Raw genomic sequence first — 15,973 nt, forward strand, 5'->3', positions numbered from 1 at the left:
GCACATGAGATGTATATATATATATAATTTTTTTTTAAATGGGAAAAACAGAAGGTCATGGTGTCAGGAATCAGAGGTAGAGGGCCTGGCGTGCTTAGATGGCCAAATCGGAGTCTGAGGTTTCTAGAAGCCACAGCAAAGATGGGAAGAGGCTGGGCTTTATCATTTTCTTGCCCTGCTTATGTCCTTCGAGGACATGCACACACACACACACACACACACACACACACACACCTCCAGGTACACTCTCTAGCCTTCCATGATCACAGGCCTTGGGAGGGCCGGCCGCCGGCCAGCTGCATCTTCTTTTCCCTCAAAATGGGAGACACTTTGGGGAGTGAAAGGGGGTGCTGCTGGTAAGGATGCAGGCGTAAAGTGCAGCCCTGCTCATCAGTGGGGTTGGTGAGCCCAAGGGCCGGCTTCTGGGGTGTGTCTGGCTGCCCCCGGGGGCCGGCCTGCCCTGGGCCTGAGATAGGTGCTGTGGGGTCTGTTGTGCTGCCCCTGGTGTCCTCACGGCTGCCTAGGGCCTAGACCGCGGAGGCAGGGGGTGGCAGGGGGCAGTGAGCATCCTCAGAAAGTGATGTCGGGAGCAGGGGGGAGGCAGCACCCCCCACTCATGTCCCCACCCCCACCGCCCATCCCCCACAGCAGCTCCCTGATGGCTGCAAAGCCCCACGGCTCGTCTCCCAGCTGCACTTCACCAGCTGGCCTGACTTCGGCGTGCCTTTCACCCCCATCGGGATGCTGAAGTTCCTGAAGAAGGTGAAGGCTCTCAACCCGGCCCACGCCGGACCCATAGTGGTCCACTGCAGGTACGTCCAGGTGGGACCACAGGGCAGCCCCCCACACACACCTGGAGGACTTGGCTGTCATGGGAAGATGACCGGTGGGCCGGGATCAGGGTGGGCAGGAGGGCAGGCAGGGCCGGGGTGAAAGCAGCCCCCTGCCCAGGGTGAGTGCAAGTTACTACTGACACCTCAGAGGATCCCTCGAGGTGAGAGCTGGAGGGACATTCAGCCCACCCGTGAGAGCAGCACTGTTTCTTCCACGGCATCTGAGGGGAACCCCAGTACCTAGAACAGATAAAAGCCAAGAGGCCTGGTAAATAGAGCTAGCAGGGCTCCCGACAGTTTCACTTGGCCTGCCTCCACCTCCCCCGGAGACCTCCAAGTCACCTCTGCAGGTAGAGATGGAAATCACACTTCTCTGGGGAGCCCCCAGTCTTTATACAAGAGTGCACGGGGCTCAGAGGGCCCACGGGGGCTCAGAGGGGCCACGGGGGCTCAGAGGGGCGGGGAGCCATGGCCCAGGCACAGCTAATAGCAGCCAGGAGCAGCCGTCCAGGGCAGGGCGTCCTGAAGACCTGCTCTGAGGTCCTGGCTGCCGCTTCTCCTCCCAGATGCATCCTCCTCCACCCTCCATTCTCCAGTCCTGGAGGGGCTGGGGACTCACCCCAGGGGTGAGCTTTGCATGAAACTAAATACTACACCAGCCTCAGCTGTCAGCACTGTGATTATTGCTTAGGTTGTGGGAAAGCAGCCTCCAAAGTGATCACTTTGTCCCGACCGGGTGCCCTCTGCCTTTGCACACCTTGGTGTCTCCTGGTTGTTTTCACACTGAGCTTTCATTTCCTCTGAAACTCTGGGAGCCACAGAGGCAGGGTATGAATTAACCCCCTCTGTGGGCTTATGTTACTCCAGGCCCAGGTTGGCTCCCAGTGCAGCAGGTCGTGTCTGAGAAAAGGCCTTGGACTTCGAATTGGTTAACTGGTTTATGCACATTCTGTGTTTGGAGATAAAAGCACAAAGATGGGGAACACTCTGCTGCCAGACTCTCCATCCCCCCCGGGGGTGCTCCGTTAGAACCCTAAGACACTGGGAGGGTGAAAGGGGAGGCCCCTGGCTCCCGGCCAGGGCTGGGGTCCTGGCCCTGGTCCTTGGGAGCTAAGGGACATTGCAGCAGCTGTGCGTGAAGTGAGGTGGCATCTGTAGGGTGACAGTTGCCAGCCCTGCAAGCTGCTCCCAGAGCTGTACTGGAGAGGGGAGCCTTGTGGGCCAGTCCTGCTTGGCCCCAGCCGGGGCGTCTTGTCCGTCGCTCCTGTTCTTGCCCAGACTTCTTGGAAGCCAGAGTCTCCATGTTCCTTCTACCCAAAGGCCTGCATGGCAGGTTCAGAGCATCCTTATCACTGTGTGCAGATGCCTTTTGTCCCTTGTCCCTTTTGTCCTTTGGCAGTGCCAGGGTACTCCCAACTAACCTGTCTGCAACGGCCAAAACCAAGTGAGACCCTGGTGAGCTGGGCCTTCCCTCCATGCAGCAGGGGCACGCCTGGATGGAAGGGCCCGAGTCCCCCCACGGGGACTTCCGTGGACCCATCAGAGATGTGGGGCCCCCTCTGGCAGACACCCTGGGGACTTTGGTGGCCTGTCTTCAGGACCCAGAGTCCGATGCCCCCAGCTGGAGAAGCTGTGGCCGGAAGGGCTCCAGGTTGAGTTCCCGTTGGCTCTGCAAGACCACTGCAGCTGCCGCCTCTCCCTGACGCAGGCTTCTCGAGGTGGCCGCCGGCCCAGCCCCGGGATGGGGATGCGGGACCTACAGAAACGGCCTCTGTGTTGGGTCTTGGGTGGCCACAGGGAGGGGGCTTGGTCCTGCTTTGCTGTGATCCCGCCAGACCCGTGGTGCATGTGAAACCGTAGTGAGTGACACTGTCCTCGCCCCGCTCGCTCCGTCCCGCCCACGGGTGCCCAGCACAGGTGCTCTGGCCATTTATCTCGTTTCCATGCTGGGCCCCCTCCGTGGCCCGGAGTGCCTGCCTTCGCCGGTGAGCACGTGCTCGTCTCCCTGTGGGCAGGTTTCCCTTCGGTGCTGCCACTGCGGCTCCTGGGCTCTCGGGCCTTCTTTTATGTTCTGTTTTGCCACCGGGTGTTTAATCCACGGGAAGTGGAAGGGGCGGCCCGCTCCAGCCCCCTCCTTCCTGGCGAATCCTTCCCTTCCTGAGCCGGGGCCTCCCCACCCCGGTGCCTCCCCACCCTGTCGGTTGGTCGAGTGGGCAGATGGGCGGTCCTTGGCGCCCGCCCACGACGGTCACGGTCACGCGGTGGCAGGAATTGCTGCCCAGAGCGCAGCCTGCCGGAAGCCAGCAGGGTGGGGGAGAGGCTCCCGCTGGGTGGCAGCCCTCGGCCTCCACGTCCCACCTCCAGGGCCACGCTCATCCTCACAGAGGGGCTCTCAGCTCCAGGCCATGTAAGGCCCCCGGGGCTTTGGCTTCCTAGTGTCCTTGCTGACACACTCATCCTCAACGCTAGATTCTTAATCACTTAAAAGGAACCGACATCCTCTGCCCGGATCCCCCAAGATCGGCATCCCCGTGGAGGCCGGCTGCGAGGACCACCTGGCCTCAGCCTTTTCCTGGGGGACCAGCGCGGTGTCTCTCCCGCGTGCACCCCGGGCCAGCCGAGGGGGCCTGTGAGCAGCTCAGGGACCCTGACGGCCTTCCAGCCTTCCAGCCGGTGGTTTTGTGGCCTTCCTCACGCATCGGGTGGGGCTCACCTGGCTCTGCACCCGCTGGTTTCTCTGACTTTGTATCTGTGAAGAGCTAAGACCCCCGCGAAGGGCCTCTCGTGTGTTTTACCTGCTTTCCCCTTTGAGATGAGGGGTCTGCCCCGGGGGACGGTCTTCACCACTGTCCTAGCCCCATTTTGGAGCCTAACCCGAAAGAGGGGTAGCTCCCACCCCCCCACCAAAAAAAGGAGGGAAGTAGGGGGACTCAGCTCATTAAGTTGTGAGCCTTTTTTGTTAAGGAGATGATTTTCCTTTTTGCAAGAGGCTAACGCTGCAGGGGCTGGAGGGGGCAGCCCCGTTCGGTGTGCAGTTCTGGTGCAAGATGCTGCACACACGAGTGTGCGTCCCTAGCGGGTCCCTCGTTCAGCAGATGTTGGCTGAGCACCACCGCGTGCCCGCGTTGTCCTGGGTGCCGGGAACAGGTGCGCGGCCCACCGTCTGGGGGAGATCCGGCAGGTGGCGGAGGGCAGGACAGAGGCCCGGGAGGTGCTGTGGGGCGCGCACTGGGAGGGCGGGAAATCCAAACCCGGGAAGCCACTCGGGCAGCTTCCTAGCGAAGAGGCCACTGAGCAGAGGCCCTAGGGGCCAGCTGGCTTCAGCCCACCCTGGGGTGAGGCCTGGGAGGCCAGAGGGAGCGAGCTGGTGCCTCCCCTTCAGGCTGACCTTCCTTAAGGGCCGTCAGACCTGGCCCGGGAGCCTCCTTTTTATAAAGAACCTGGGAAAAAAGCCATTTCAAGTGTGACATTTAAAAAAGAATCCATTTACACTCATGGTGACAGGTCAGCATTGGGTAACGGAAGCAAGTGACTCGCACAACGTCACGGGAGGCTGCTGGCACAGATCTTTCTGAGAAACCTTTGGGACAGTTTCTGTAGTTAGTGGAGGAGCATTTTGAGAGCATTTTCCTGAGATTGCGGTGCCCTCTGCTGGCCTCGCCGTAGATCTGCTCTTTATTAACGGAGGAAAGGGGGCACTAAGTGACGCTGGAGGCTCCCCGCGAGGGCGGGCTGTCCTCTGTCCTTCTGTCCGGGCGCACAGGTGGGCTCTGCAGTCATTCGCCTCGGGGTGGTCGGGCCGGGGGAGGCGCCTGTGCCTCACCACGTGGCGTCTTCCTTGTCCCTGAAGCGCCGGCGTGGGCCGGACGGGCACCTTCATAGTCATCGATGCCATGATGGACATGATGCACGCCGAGCAGAAGGTCGATGTCTTTGAGTTCGTGTCAAGAATTCGCAACCAGCGCCCCCAGATGGTTCAGACGGATGTGAGTAGCGCCTTGCCCCGGGCCCAGCCCCCCATCCCGGCGGGAGCTGCACAGAGCAGACCCAGACCCCTTCGCCACCCCGAAACTATGCGACGGTCCCCCAGAGGGTGCATGTATGACAGCGCCTGGCAGGGCCCGTGGGCCCAGTAATGCCTGCTGTTGCGTGATCCTTACCCAACGCCGTAAATGGTCATTACAAATGGCTGTTAATCTGACTTTTGTCCCCAAATCTCCTCCCTCTGGTGAGACGTGGAGAAGAGGAAGCTTGGAAGTTGGAGCTGCTGAGCTCCGAGCGGCCAGAGGCTGCGGGGCTCCCTCGAGGGTGCTGGGCGCTCTGGGTCTCCCCGCAGATGCAGTACACGTTCATTTACCAAGCCTTACTGGAGTACTACCTCTATGGGGACACCGAGCTGGACGTGTCCTCCCTGGAAAAGCACCTGCAGACGCTCCATGGCACCACCAGCCACTTCGACAAGATCGGGCTGGAGGAGGAGTTCAGGGTAAGTGTGGACTGACTCGGAAGGAAGACGAGCGACCAGGGAAAGGAGGCCACACTCTCACTCACTTCCCCTCCTGACTAACCCCAGAAATATCAGGGTGGCTGCCCCACCTGGGACTTAGGGGGAAGAAGAATCGGGGACTTTCAGAGCAGAGCGGCACCCCGTGTGGGGGAGCGTGTCGTGCACACTGTTTTATTTCCCAAGATTGAGGAAATGTCTGTAGGTGGAGAAAGGTATTTATTGCCCTATAACAGGTGCCCTTGACGGTGGTGCGGTTACAAGGTTGAGGGACCCGCTCGGGGTGTCGTGTGGTGACCTCATGGGTGTGTCCTTCTTGACTGCAGAAACTGACAAATGTCCGGATCATGAAGGAGAACATGAGGACGGGCAACCTGCCGGCCAACATGAAGAAGGCCAGGGTCATCCAGATTATCCCGTGTAAGGCAGCCCCGGGGCCGCCCCGGGAATTTAAACCCTCGGGGCAGGAAGGGATCAGGGCTGGCGCCCCGTGAAAGTCTTGGACGACCCGCCTCTTCGAGCCAGGGCCCAAGGGCAGGACACCCTCGCGGAGCCTGGGGTTAAGGGCTCCTGAGGCCAAGGCGAGTGTTAGGAAGAAAACACCCACCTGTGAAGCGAGGACCGATGACCCAGACGGTCCTGTGTGTCAGGCGGGCGGCTTCTGATACGAGACATCAGGCTCCAGGCCTTAGGGAGGCGGGCAGCGGCAGGGGTGCAGTCAGGGGCCTAGGCTGCTGAGGCCCCGGGTACGGGGCAGGAGGGAGGGCCCGCATCTGTTTGTTGAGGGGGGAGGAAAGGAACTCTGTAGAGATCAGAGGAACCAAAAGAAAGGAAGGGAGGGGGAGCACCCCATTGCAGGGGGACCCCCGCTCCTGACATGCTTTAGTGTCAACGAGCATGAAAAGTGCATGCGGGCTGCGGGAAGCCTGCCTCAGCCTCACACCCTGGCTGCTGCGCGGCCGCCTGCCTGGCCACCTTCCTTTCACTCCTGAAATGCAGTATTTTTAAGGCTCGTATTTTGGTATGAATTACCTCAATTCGTGACAAACGAAAATGACAACTGGAATATTTTCAGGGCTTTCCTACTAAAACACCATTTTCTGGGCCAATTTAATTAACCTATTTTATAAAGAAACCCTTCCAGGGACTTGACTTTGCGATTTTTTATTAAGTTTTCTATTCCGGAAACTCGTAGCAACAAATTGAAGTTTGCAAGGCAGGACCGGTGTTTGTGCTAACTGAGGGGTCACGCTGCTTTGCAGATGACTTCAATCGGGTGATCCTTTCCATGAAAAGGGGTCAGGAATACACGGATTACATCAACGCCTCCTTCATAGATGTGAGTACAGCGGCCCTGGGCGTCCTTTGCAAAGACGCACGTTTCCTTTGTCTGTGATCACAGGGACCCCTCATTAACTCGTTTTCACAATCAGGGAGGAATCCTGAAATCCAAACCATTTCGTTAGCAGACTAACTTGTTTTTTTTGTTTTGTTTTGTTTTGTTTTAAAAAGAAGAATGGATTTTGGTAATAGAGACCATAGGCCCGCTGCTTAGTAATTGGCTAGTTTTCATTCTGTTCTTAAGCGATTTTTCTTTTTGGTCTCTCATGTGCACCTGTTACACACGGGTGCTCGCACGGCTCTCTAGCCTGCACTTTCTGCAACCGGTTCCTTGTGCACAGTGCAGTTGTGTCTTCACGGCACGGTCACCAGCAGTCTCCATGCACAGCGGCCAAGTCTGCTGTAGAACTTCCCTTTGCAGATGAGAAAACTGTGCCGAAGGGAACTGGATTTGAACCCACATCCTGTATGTCCACACCCAGTCCACCACCGTGATGCTGGCTGAGCCACCATACAGAAACCTGTGAGAGCACAGACACCAGTGCTTTCTCGGGTGGCACAGAGGTGACCCCAGGTGCTGCAGGGGAGTTGCCTCGATTGCAGCGAGAGTTGGCGTCTTGACCCATCGCAGACTTCGTGTGTGTGTGTACATGTGTGCACCAGCGAGGGCTCGGCTCAGCCGGGGAAGCTGGAGAACATTTTCCTCTCCTCAGACCCCGGGCTCTCTTGAACCCCGTCTCTGTAGTGGGCCCACGATGAAAGGAGGTCAGACTCTCATCTCTGTTCCCTGTTTGAAGGGCTACCGACAGAAGGACTATTTCATCGCCACCCAGGGGCCCCTGGCGCACACGGTGGAGGACTTCTGGAGGATGGTGTGGGAGTGGAAGTGCCACACGGTCGTGATGCTGACGGAGGTCCAGGAGAGAGAGCAGGTCAGGGGCGCTCGTGCCCGGCTCGGGGACAGTGTGCACCCTTGGTGGCCCAGGCCACCTGGCACGATCCCAGTGTTCCCCTGGGAATGGCCCACCCACTGTCGGCTGCTGAGGCCTGGCCACAGTGACTGGGGAAGGAGACAGGTTGGAAATGAAAAGAAGTTCCATTTGCTTAGCCATGACCACCCACTGGCTTTTGTTCTTGTCTGATATTTTATTTAACCGGCCTGGAAAGTCTACCATTTTGTATTTTCCACAAATGGCAACTTTGATCAAAATCTATTGAGCAGAGCGACATTTACTTACTTTCTTCAAGACATAAGGACACAGGCATTGATAGGTGGACCTTATGGATGCTGTCCTGGTTGAACTGAATGAGTCAAGTCTTTCCCTGTCCCCAGAGATCCATCCAGGGCCTTTCTGGACTGTATTTATTTAACAACGTAGTAGGTACTCATGAACCCACTATCCAGCTGAAAAACCAAACTTCTGCCAGTAACGTACATCTATCCGGGTGCTCTCCCAAGATACAACCACTACCCTGGACCTGTGTTTTTGACGTCTTTGCTTTTTTATAAAAACAGCATATTGAGATACAATTCACAATCCATTCAATTCACCTTTTTAAAGGGTATAAGTCAGTGAATTTTAATACATGTGCAGAGTTGCGCAACATCACCACTATTTAACTCCAGATCATTTCCATCACCCCTAAAAGAAACCCCATACCCACGAATAGCCACCAGTCCCCAGCCCTTCCTCCTTCAGCTTCTGCGACCACTAATCTACTTTCTGACTCTATGGGTGTGCCTATTCTGGATCTTTCATGTCAATGAGATCATACATGCCTTTTGTGATCCAGTTCTTGCACTTAGCTTAATGCTTTCAGATTTTAACCATGTCGTATCAAGAATAGGTTCTTTTTTTTTTTTTCTTGACAATGAATATTCCCCTGTACAGATGTACCACGTTTTGTTTACCGTTCACCAGTTGATGGATATTGGGTTTGTTTCCACTCTTGAGCTATTAGGAGTTATGGTGGGAACGTCCACGTTCGAGTTCTTTTATGGCTGTGTGTTTTCATTTCTCTTGGGTCGACACCTAGGGGTGGAATTGCTGGGCCATACCAGAGCTCTGGCTTGCACACTCATATAGCCGGGCATTTTGAAGAACCGCCAGACCTCCTTCCAAAGCAGCTGCCCGATTTGACATTCCCACCAGCAGCGTACAAGGGTTCCAGTTTCTCTACCAACACTTACTACTGCTGGTCTTTTTTAAAGCCATCCTAGTGGCTGTGTTCTTTGCTTCTTGAGAAATCTTTTTATATCCAATGCGCTACTATTGGATATAAAAACTACTATTCCATTTTGCTTGCTTTTGAACCTTATATAAAGGGTGTCATTACAGTATATATTCTTCTGGGACTTGCTTTCTCCACTCAGAATGATGCTTTTGATGCTTTTCTACATTGATGCGTAGAGCTGCGATTCATTCATCAGTGTTTCATTTTGTGCCACTGCACACGCTATGTACATCCTGCATCCGTTTATGCATCCCTTCTCCTGGCATGGGGTTGATTCCACTTTATTATCTTAAAAATGGTACTACTGGTACATCCTCCTGCACATGAATAGAAAGTTCTCCAAAGAAACAAAATGCCGAAAAAAAAAAAAAAAAAGAAACAAAATGCCGTGTTGGAGAGCGTGTGGCAATTTAAGTTACGAGATAGTTCCTAACTGCTTTGCAAAGTGGTTATGTTTTCCAAAGTGGACATGGGCTGTGTAGGAGAGAGATCCTTCCCTGATGTCCCTAGTATCATTAGGGACCCTCATGTTTGCTGAGTGACTAGGCGTGCATATGTATCATCCCTTCTTGGCTCTGCTTGGCATCCCTCTGATGCCTATGAGGTCGAGCGTCACTTCCTATATTTATAGATGGCACGTTTCCTCCATGCGAGGCACCTGGTCATGCTTTCCCCCATTTTGCTAGTGAGTTGTTTGTTCTTTTCGTGTTGACTTACAAGAATTCTTTGCGTATTCTTTATACTAAGCCTTCGTTGGTTTCAGGAACTGCAAATATCTTGGCACAGTTGATGGCATGTCTTTTCACTCCCTCGATGAGGTTTGTTGATGAAGTTCATTGTGTTAGAATCTGATGTCACAATCTTTGTGTTGTGGGTGGTTAGCTCTTTTGAGGCCTTGTTTACTGAGCCCTTCTTCCACCCCAAAATGAAAAGACATTTTCTTGTAAGGCTTTCACAGTTTCATTTTTGACTTTAAGTCTTAACCCATTCTGGGTTTACTTTTATGAAAATTCAAAGCTACCATTATATGGGAGGGCAGGTTGTGCACTGCCCAACCCCAGGAGTGCTGGACCATTCCTCTCAGCCCTGGTAGGGTGTGAGTCAGGGACCCAGCCCTTTTCCTATATGGAAAACCAATTTTTCCAGCTCCATTGATTTAATAGGGAGATTTCTTCCTTGCATCATGTCACTACTGTCCTGTATCAGAGTTCCAAATACATGCGTCTCAGTTTCTGGATTCCTTTGGTCAACAAGTATCAATGGGCATTCATATTTGTATCCGTATGGGATTTATTTGGTCAGATCAAGTATGCTAAGTGGTTTGAGGAGCAATTCTGCATCGTAGCATCAAACTGATAACAGCAAGTTATTTCCTATGAGACTTAAAATTGTATTTTATCCCCCAAGGATAAATGCTACCAGTATTGGCCAACGGAGGGCTCAGTGACTCACGGCGATATAACAATCGAAATAAAAAGCGATACACTTTCCGAAGCCATCAGCATACGGGACTTCCTGGTCACTTTCAATCAGGTATTGTTGCCAGAGCGCTTTAGGCTCTCGGGGACAGAAGGCCCTTCGGCACCCCTCAGGGGCTGCTTGCCATCCTACCAGAATGTCTTGCTCCTTCAGCCTTTTCTAATTGGTCCGTTAGCATCAGCTGTCGGGGGGGCAGGAGGGTAGGAAGCTGTGTTATCAAGGGGCAGACCTCCTGGAACATTCGGACCTCCACGGTCGCCTGCCCCCTTGCTGGAGCACAGGGATGGGGGGACAGAGCGACCAACTCCAAGAGGCCATCAACGGCCGCCAACACCCCACTCAGGAGAAGTGGCGGGGGCCGTGGGGCAGGAGGAATAAAGTGTGTGGATGAAGCCCCAGAGGCCTCTCCAGGCTTTTTCAGAGCCTCTGGGACATGAGGGGTCCTGGCTTCTGAAGAAAGAGACGATCTTGTTCTCGCAAGCTGCCGAGAGTCCCGTAAAAGTGCCTGGCAGGCCCCAGCTGGGGGGTACCAGGGCCATCCTCTGGAAATCCTGCTCCCTCTCAGAGGGAAGTCCTGCTAGCCTTCCGCTCTAGGGTGCGCATGGCCTACAGAGAGCCTGGTCAGGCCCCTAAGGCCAGCCAGGTGAGGACAGGCCCCAGGAGGACCCCAAGCCTTGGTCCAAGTCCCTGGGAGGGTGAGTGGGCCTGGGGCCTGTTCCTGTGACCGGGCGGCACCGAGATGCCCTTTCCTGCCCGCAGCCCCTGGCCCGCCAGGAGGAGCAGACCCGAGTGGTACGCCAGTTCCACTTCCACGGCTGGCCCGAGATCGGGATTCCAGCCGAGGGCAAAGGCATGATCGACCTCATCGCGGCCGTGCAGAAGCAGCAGCAACAGACGGGCAACCACCCCATCACGGTGCACTGCAGGTGAGCAGCCCTGGGCCCGGGGCGCCCCCTCCTGGTGGGGCACCTCCAGACTGCACGCCCCCCCCTTCCTGCTCCCAGCGGCGTGATTTCCCTAGACTGTGTTGTCAACTTTCCCTTACACAGATGGCTTTACATAACCACGTAAAGGTCACCGTCTTATATACATGCAGGACGCGTTGTGGGGGGAGGAGCCAGGAGATGACTCAAACCCACATTTCCTTGAGCTTTTGCAGTCATCCAAAAACCTGCCAAGCACGACTCAGACAAACCCATTCCCGAACTTCAACTGCTTGTCTTCACCGTGAAAGACGGTTCTGGCTCCGGCTGATGTGCCCACCCCTCCCTGTTCTGTCCCCCGCTGGGCTTGAGGAATCGAGTCAGTGCTACAGCACATCCTCACGCAGGTGGATTTTCTGGAGCCAACTCGAGGATGTCCAGGCTGGGATGGCTACCAAAGGCCTGCAGCCCCACCCTGGCCCCAAGCTTCTCAGCCCAGCTCCCAAGTCAGGTGCAAGGGAGGCCACAGGAGGGATGTGCTCGGGGGAGTGCATGGAGACAGCTGGGCATCCCCACCAAGGACCTTGATAAGCAGCATTACAAGGGGGAAGGGTGAATCTGACCAAATCTAAAAAGGTGCCAGCTCGCCGTCCTGCACCGACCCAGTTCTGGTGATGCCAGTCCTGTCCCATGCCAGCAGGGGACCTGGGCCACCACGACAAAGCTCTTCCTAACAGGAGTTAGGGGGTATTTTCATTTTCTGGGGTGCTTATTTGCGTCTAAAGTTGCACTTCCATTTCTTTTTCCACACGTGGCTTCCACTTTTGGGTGATGGCCATTTGCTCCCACCCCACCCACCTCTTGCAGCCACCAGAGCCTGAGCTTAACTTGGAGGGTTTGGAACTCTTTGCCTGGGACCGGGGTGCACTTCTGGCCTTGCTTGCAGGTGGAGCACACGCCTGTTTTGGGTCCTCCGTAGGCGTCATTTATTTTTATTTATTTATTTTTTAATAAATTTATTTTTAATTGGTGTTCAATTTGCCAACATATAGAATAACACCCAGTGCTCATCCCATCAAGTGCCCCCCTCAGTGCCCGTCACCCAGTCACCCCCACCCCCCGCCCACCTCCCTTTCTACCACCCCTAGTTTGTTTCCCAGAGTTAGGTGTCTCTCATGTTCTGTCTCCCTCTCTGATATTTCCCACTCATTTTTTTCTCCTTTCCCTTTTATTCCCTTTCACTATTTTTTATATTCCCCAAATGAATGAGACCATATAATGTTTGTCCTTCATTTATAATAAACTAGAAATGAGTTCCTTCATGTTCTCCTTCCATGGGCCCAGACTGAGTTTAGGACCAGGAATGCAAAGGTGAACAAGATCCTACAAGGGCAGACGTGGGGACAGGTCATTGAAATAGGACAGGAGCCTTAGAATCAGCTCACACACGGGGCTCTGGACCCCGAGGGCTCTCTGGAAGAAGCCAGCCTGGTCGCTTGGCTCTCTGTAGGGTTTATCCTGTTTATCAAGAAAAATGGTCCTCTTACAGGGAGTAGAGCCAGATCTTCATGCTGGAAAGTGTCCCTTATCTAACCTTTCCTGGCGGCGACCGCCTTCTGTCCTAATATCACACCTTATGAACCAGCACCTCTCAGAAGGTGGTCCCTAGCACAGAAGGAGAGTCTAGACAGAGATGATCTCTCCCTAAGCCTGAACCAGGAGGGTTTGCATTTCTGACAAGTTCCCAGGCCATGCGGATGCTGCTGGTCCCGAGGACCCCACCCTGAGAACCACCGATCTACACAAGGAAGGAAGGAAATGGTTGCACTAGCTTGAAAGCATGTCACGGATCTCGATCCAACCCAAGAGAGACCTGTCCGCTGCGATTGGGCAAGTGTTTTAGGAATTTCACATTTGCTGACTCTTGCTCAACATAGGTGATCGTTAGAAATCCAAGCTTTGATCACTTTGGGTGATGATGGCTTCTGGGCCGATGTGTAGGGATGGGCTGCGGCCTGTCCCTTTCTCATGCCCCCCGGGGCGAGTCTGGTTGTCTGCATGAAGCACTTTTCCTCTGCAGTGCTGGAGCCGGGCGAACAGGTACCTTCATAGCACTCAGCAACATTTTGGAACGAGTCAAAGCCGAGGGCCTTTTAGACGTATTCCAAGCTGTGAAGAGTTTGCGACTTCAGAGACCACATATGGTGCAAACCCTGGTAAGAAACGCGGTGAGGAGGATGTTTGCAGAAGAACTGTCTCCTGTTGCATTTGGTGTCTGTCTCATGAAAGGAGCTCGAGGGTGTGGGGCCGGGGGGAGCTTCCCAAGGGCACAGGCTCGTGGCACTCTTTGCAGGGACACCGAATGGATCCGCTTCCTTCCTGGCTGGGGACTGTCCCCTGGGCAGGACACGGGGGAGGGGTGCACTCGTGACTTTAGACTGTAAGACCCCTTGGAAGATACACTGATGACTAGCTGTCTGTGTCAAGTGACTCTCCCATTCTCTTTCATTCTGTGACCAATACACACACTTTCTGGTGTGCAGAAGACATGCTTCCTCGCCAAACTTGGCAACTGTTCTACCCCTGTAGGTGCAATTTCAAAAGTGGTTAGAGCACAGCACTTTCTCCAGGCTTCCTATTTTGAGATCTGCCCTCCCTGTCCACTCGCTCTGCAAGCTCAGAGCATCCCGACTCAGCAGGCATAGAAGGCGGCAGGAGAGGCCTTCCACAACCTTCCTTCCTGTTGCAGGGGAAGCCCGACCACTAGAATCCCCAGAGCAGAGAGCAGGGTTCGCCTCCTCCCGTCCAGGCTGTGCGGGAGCAGTTCTCACCCTGACGACACACTAGTCTGACTGGGAGGGTGTTCACATTCCCCCGTTGCCAGGGGGGGCAGCAGCATATTTAAAGCCTTCCCAGGGGGTCCCAAAGTGAAGACGGGTTTGAGAGCCACCATGAGTAAAGGAAACAGGGTACTCGCCAGCTCCCCACACCTCTGGACCCACATGCCCCTCTTGGGGCCGGCCCACGACTGTGGTGGACACCTGAGAGCAAAAAGGAAAGGGCGTGAGGCCTCCTCCACGCTCCTTAGAGCCCTGGTTCCCAGTGCAGACTATCTTTCTTGCTAAAGCCCTGGAAGATGCTAGAGAGGTCTTTCTAAAAGTGATGCCTGCCTCCTGATAGCTGATACCTCCTAGGGGCATCACAAACTTGAATGACTTTGGGCATGGAAAAAACACAGGTGGACCCCTCCATGGAAGATTTTCTAGATCAAAATAATAATAATAGGAATGCCCTCCCGAAAATAGCCATTTTTAATTCTGAGCCAGACTCTTGCAGTTTCTTTGCTGACTGTTTTTCAGTCCACGACAGGCTCCCGCAGGCAGAGGGAGTGGCTTCGGTGCTGCCTGGCCCCCAGTTAAGTATAAAAGCCCAGCCACGGCGTTCCTCTGATGCTTGGTCTTTGGGCTGCCACCCCAAATTGATGGCTGGCCCCCGTCCTGGTTCTGCAGACTTGAACAAGCTCCTTCCACTTTCTGGACTTCAGTTCCTTATCTGTGGGAAACGGGGTGATGGCACCTGCCCGTCGTTGACACGCACATCTGCTTGTGTGTGTCCGCCAGGGGCCCCCGGGTGTCTGGCCCAGGGAGGCCCCAGCCCCTGGAGCAAAGAGCATCTCTTGTCCGGCTCAGCATACAAACACTTCCTTGCTTTTTAAGGGGCCTCGGCTCTCACAAATTCATCTGGTCTGGCCAACGTGTCCTATCTCCAAGAGCCTCTCCATCCGAGCGCCCTCCTGACTCAGCTCTCCTCTGGCCCACTGCCACCTCTCCCGCACCCCTCCCTGGGAAGCTGCCTGTGGGTGTCCTCTCGCTCGGCTCTGTACAATCTGGTCTGGTGGCACTTTGTAACGGAGCATTTATAACCTGACTTTGAAAGTCAGCATCTAGCTTTCTGCATCATCAGGGCTCCACTTACTTGGTGATTCAGGAAATAAATGGAGGAGAGTTAACCATTTAAGCATCATGATATCTGGTGTCACATGCCAAGGAACCAGGTGCCTGACACGCATTGTTCTTATCTTGCCCTCACCGTATCCCTGTGCCTACTCTTACAAGGGACCTTCTGTTGTCACCTGCATGTGGGAGGTTAGGTCACCTGCCCAGGGTCTAAAGTGTCATAGTGAGATCCACCCCTGGCCTGCCTGCCATCGGCATCGGAGGGCTCACCAGCGACCCTCTATGCAGAGACCTAGCATTTGGCAGGGATATTTTGGAAGAGAGCACAGGGTGTGAGAAGGTAACAAGATAAGGAGGTGCTTGCTGACATGCACACTAGTTACCCTGCAGGTGGCCGCCCCAGCTCACAAACCAGTCCCTAGTTGCTGGCCATGCTGCAAGGCTCCTGGGATAGGCTTTAGGGCAACCGGCACTCCAAGGCTAAAAGTTTGTTGTTGCCCAGAAACATTTTCTGGAATGTTTGTGCCTTGATCAGAAATGTCTGTGACCTGAGGTGTGGCCCGTGTCAATCCCAATAAATCGCCAAAATACACGCCACTGATCACTGGCCACCAGTGATTCATACTCAAGACACAGCAGGGCTGGGTCCCAGCTCTTGTGTTTGCTGCTAAAACAGAGTGATTAATGGCATCTCCACTTCCT

The 15,973-nt window shown here is 54.7% G+C and overlaps 1 protein-coding gene across 7 annotated transcripts in view; it reads left to right on the plus strand.

Annotated features, from left to right (window-relative positions):
- Positions 1-15,973, plus strand: part of PTPRE (protein tyrosine phosphatase receptor type E) — a 143,360-nt gene that overhangs the window by 123,081 nt on the left and 4,306 nt on the right. For 6 of the 7 annotated variants that reach the window (XM_038579114.1, XM_038579111.1, XM_038579113.1 and 3 more), the window contains 9 exons: positions 649-812; positions 4,684-4,819; positions 5,170-5,319; positions 5,664-5,757; positions 6,600-6,676; positions 7,476-7,610; positions 10,321-10,446; positions 11,152-11,318; positions 13,396-13,531. In XM_038579114.1, the coding sequence (XP_038435042.1) occupies positions 649-812; positions 4,684-4,819; positions 5,170-5,319; positions 5,664-5,757; positions 6,600-6,676; positions 7,476-7,610; positions 10,321-10,446; positions 11,152-11,318; positions 13,396-13,531 (1,185 nt within the window). The remainder of the gene's footprint in view (positions 1-648; positions 813-4,683; positions 4,820-5,169; positions 5,320-5,663; positions 5,758-6,599; positions 6,677-7,475; positions 7,611-10,320; positions 10,447-11,151; positions 11,319-13,395; positions 13,532-15,973) is intronic. The other variant, XM_038579112.1, reaches the window with a different exon arrangement.

Source organism: Canis lupus, chromosome 28 (assembly GCF_011100685.1).
Source record: "Canis lupus familiaris isolate Mischka breed German Shepherd chromosome 28, alternate assembly UU_Cfam_GSD_1.0, whole genome shotgun sequence".
NCBI lineage: Eukaryota > Metazoa > Chordata > Mammalia > Carnivora > Canidae > Canis > Canis lupus.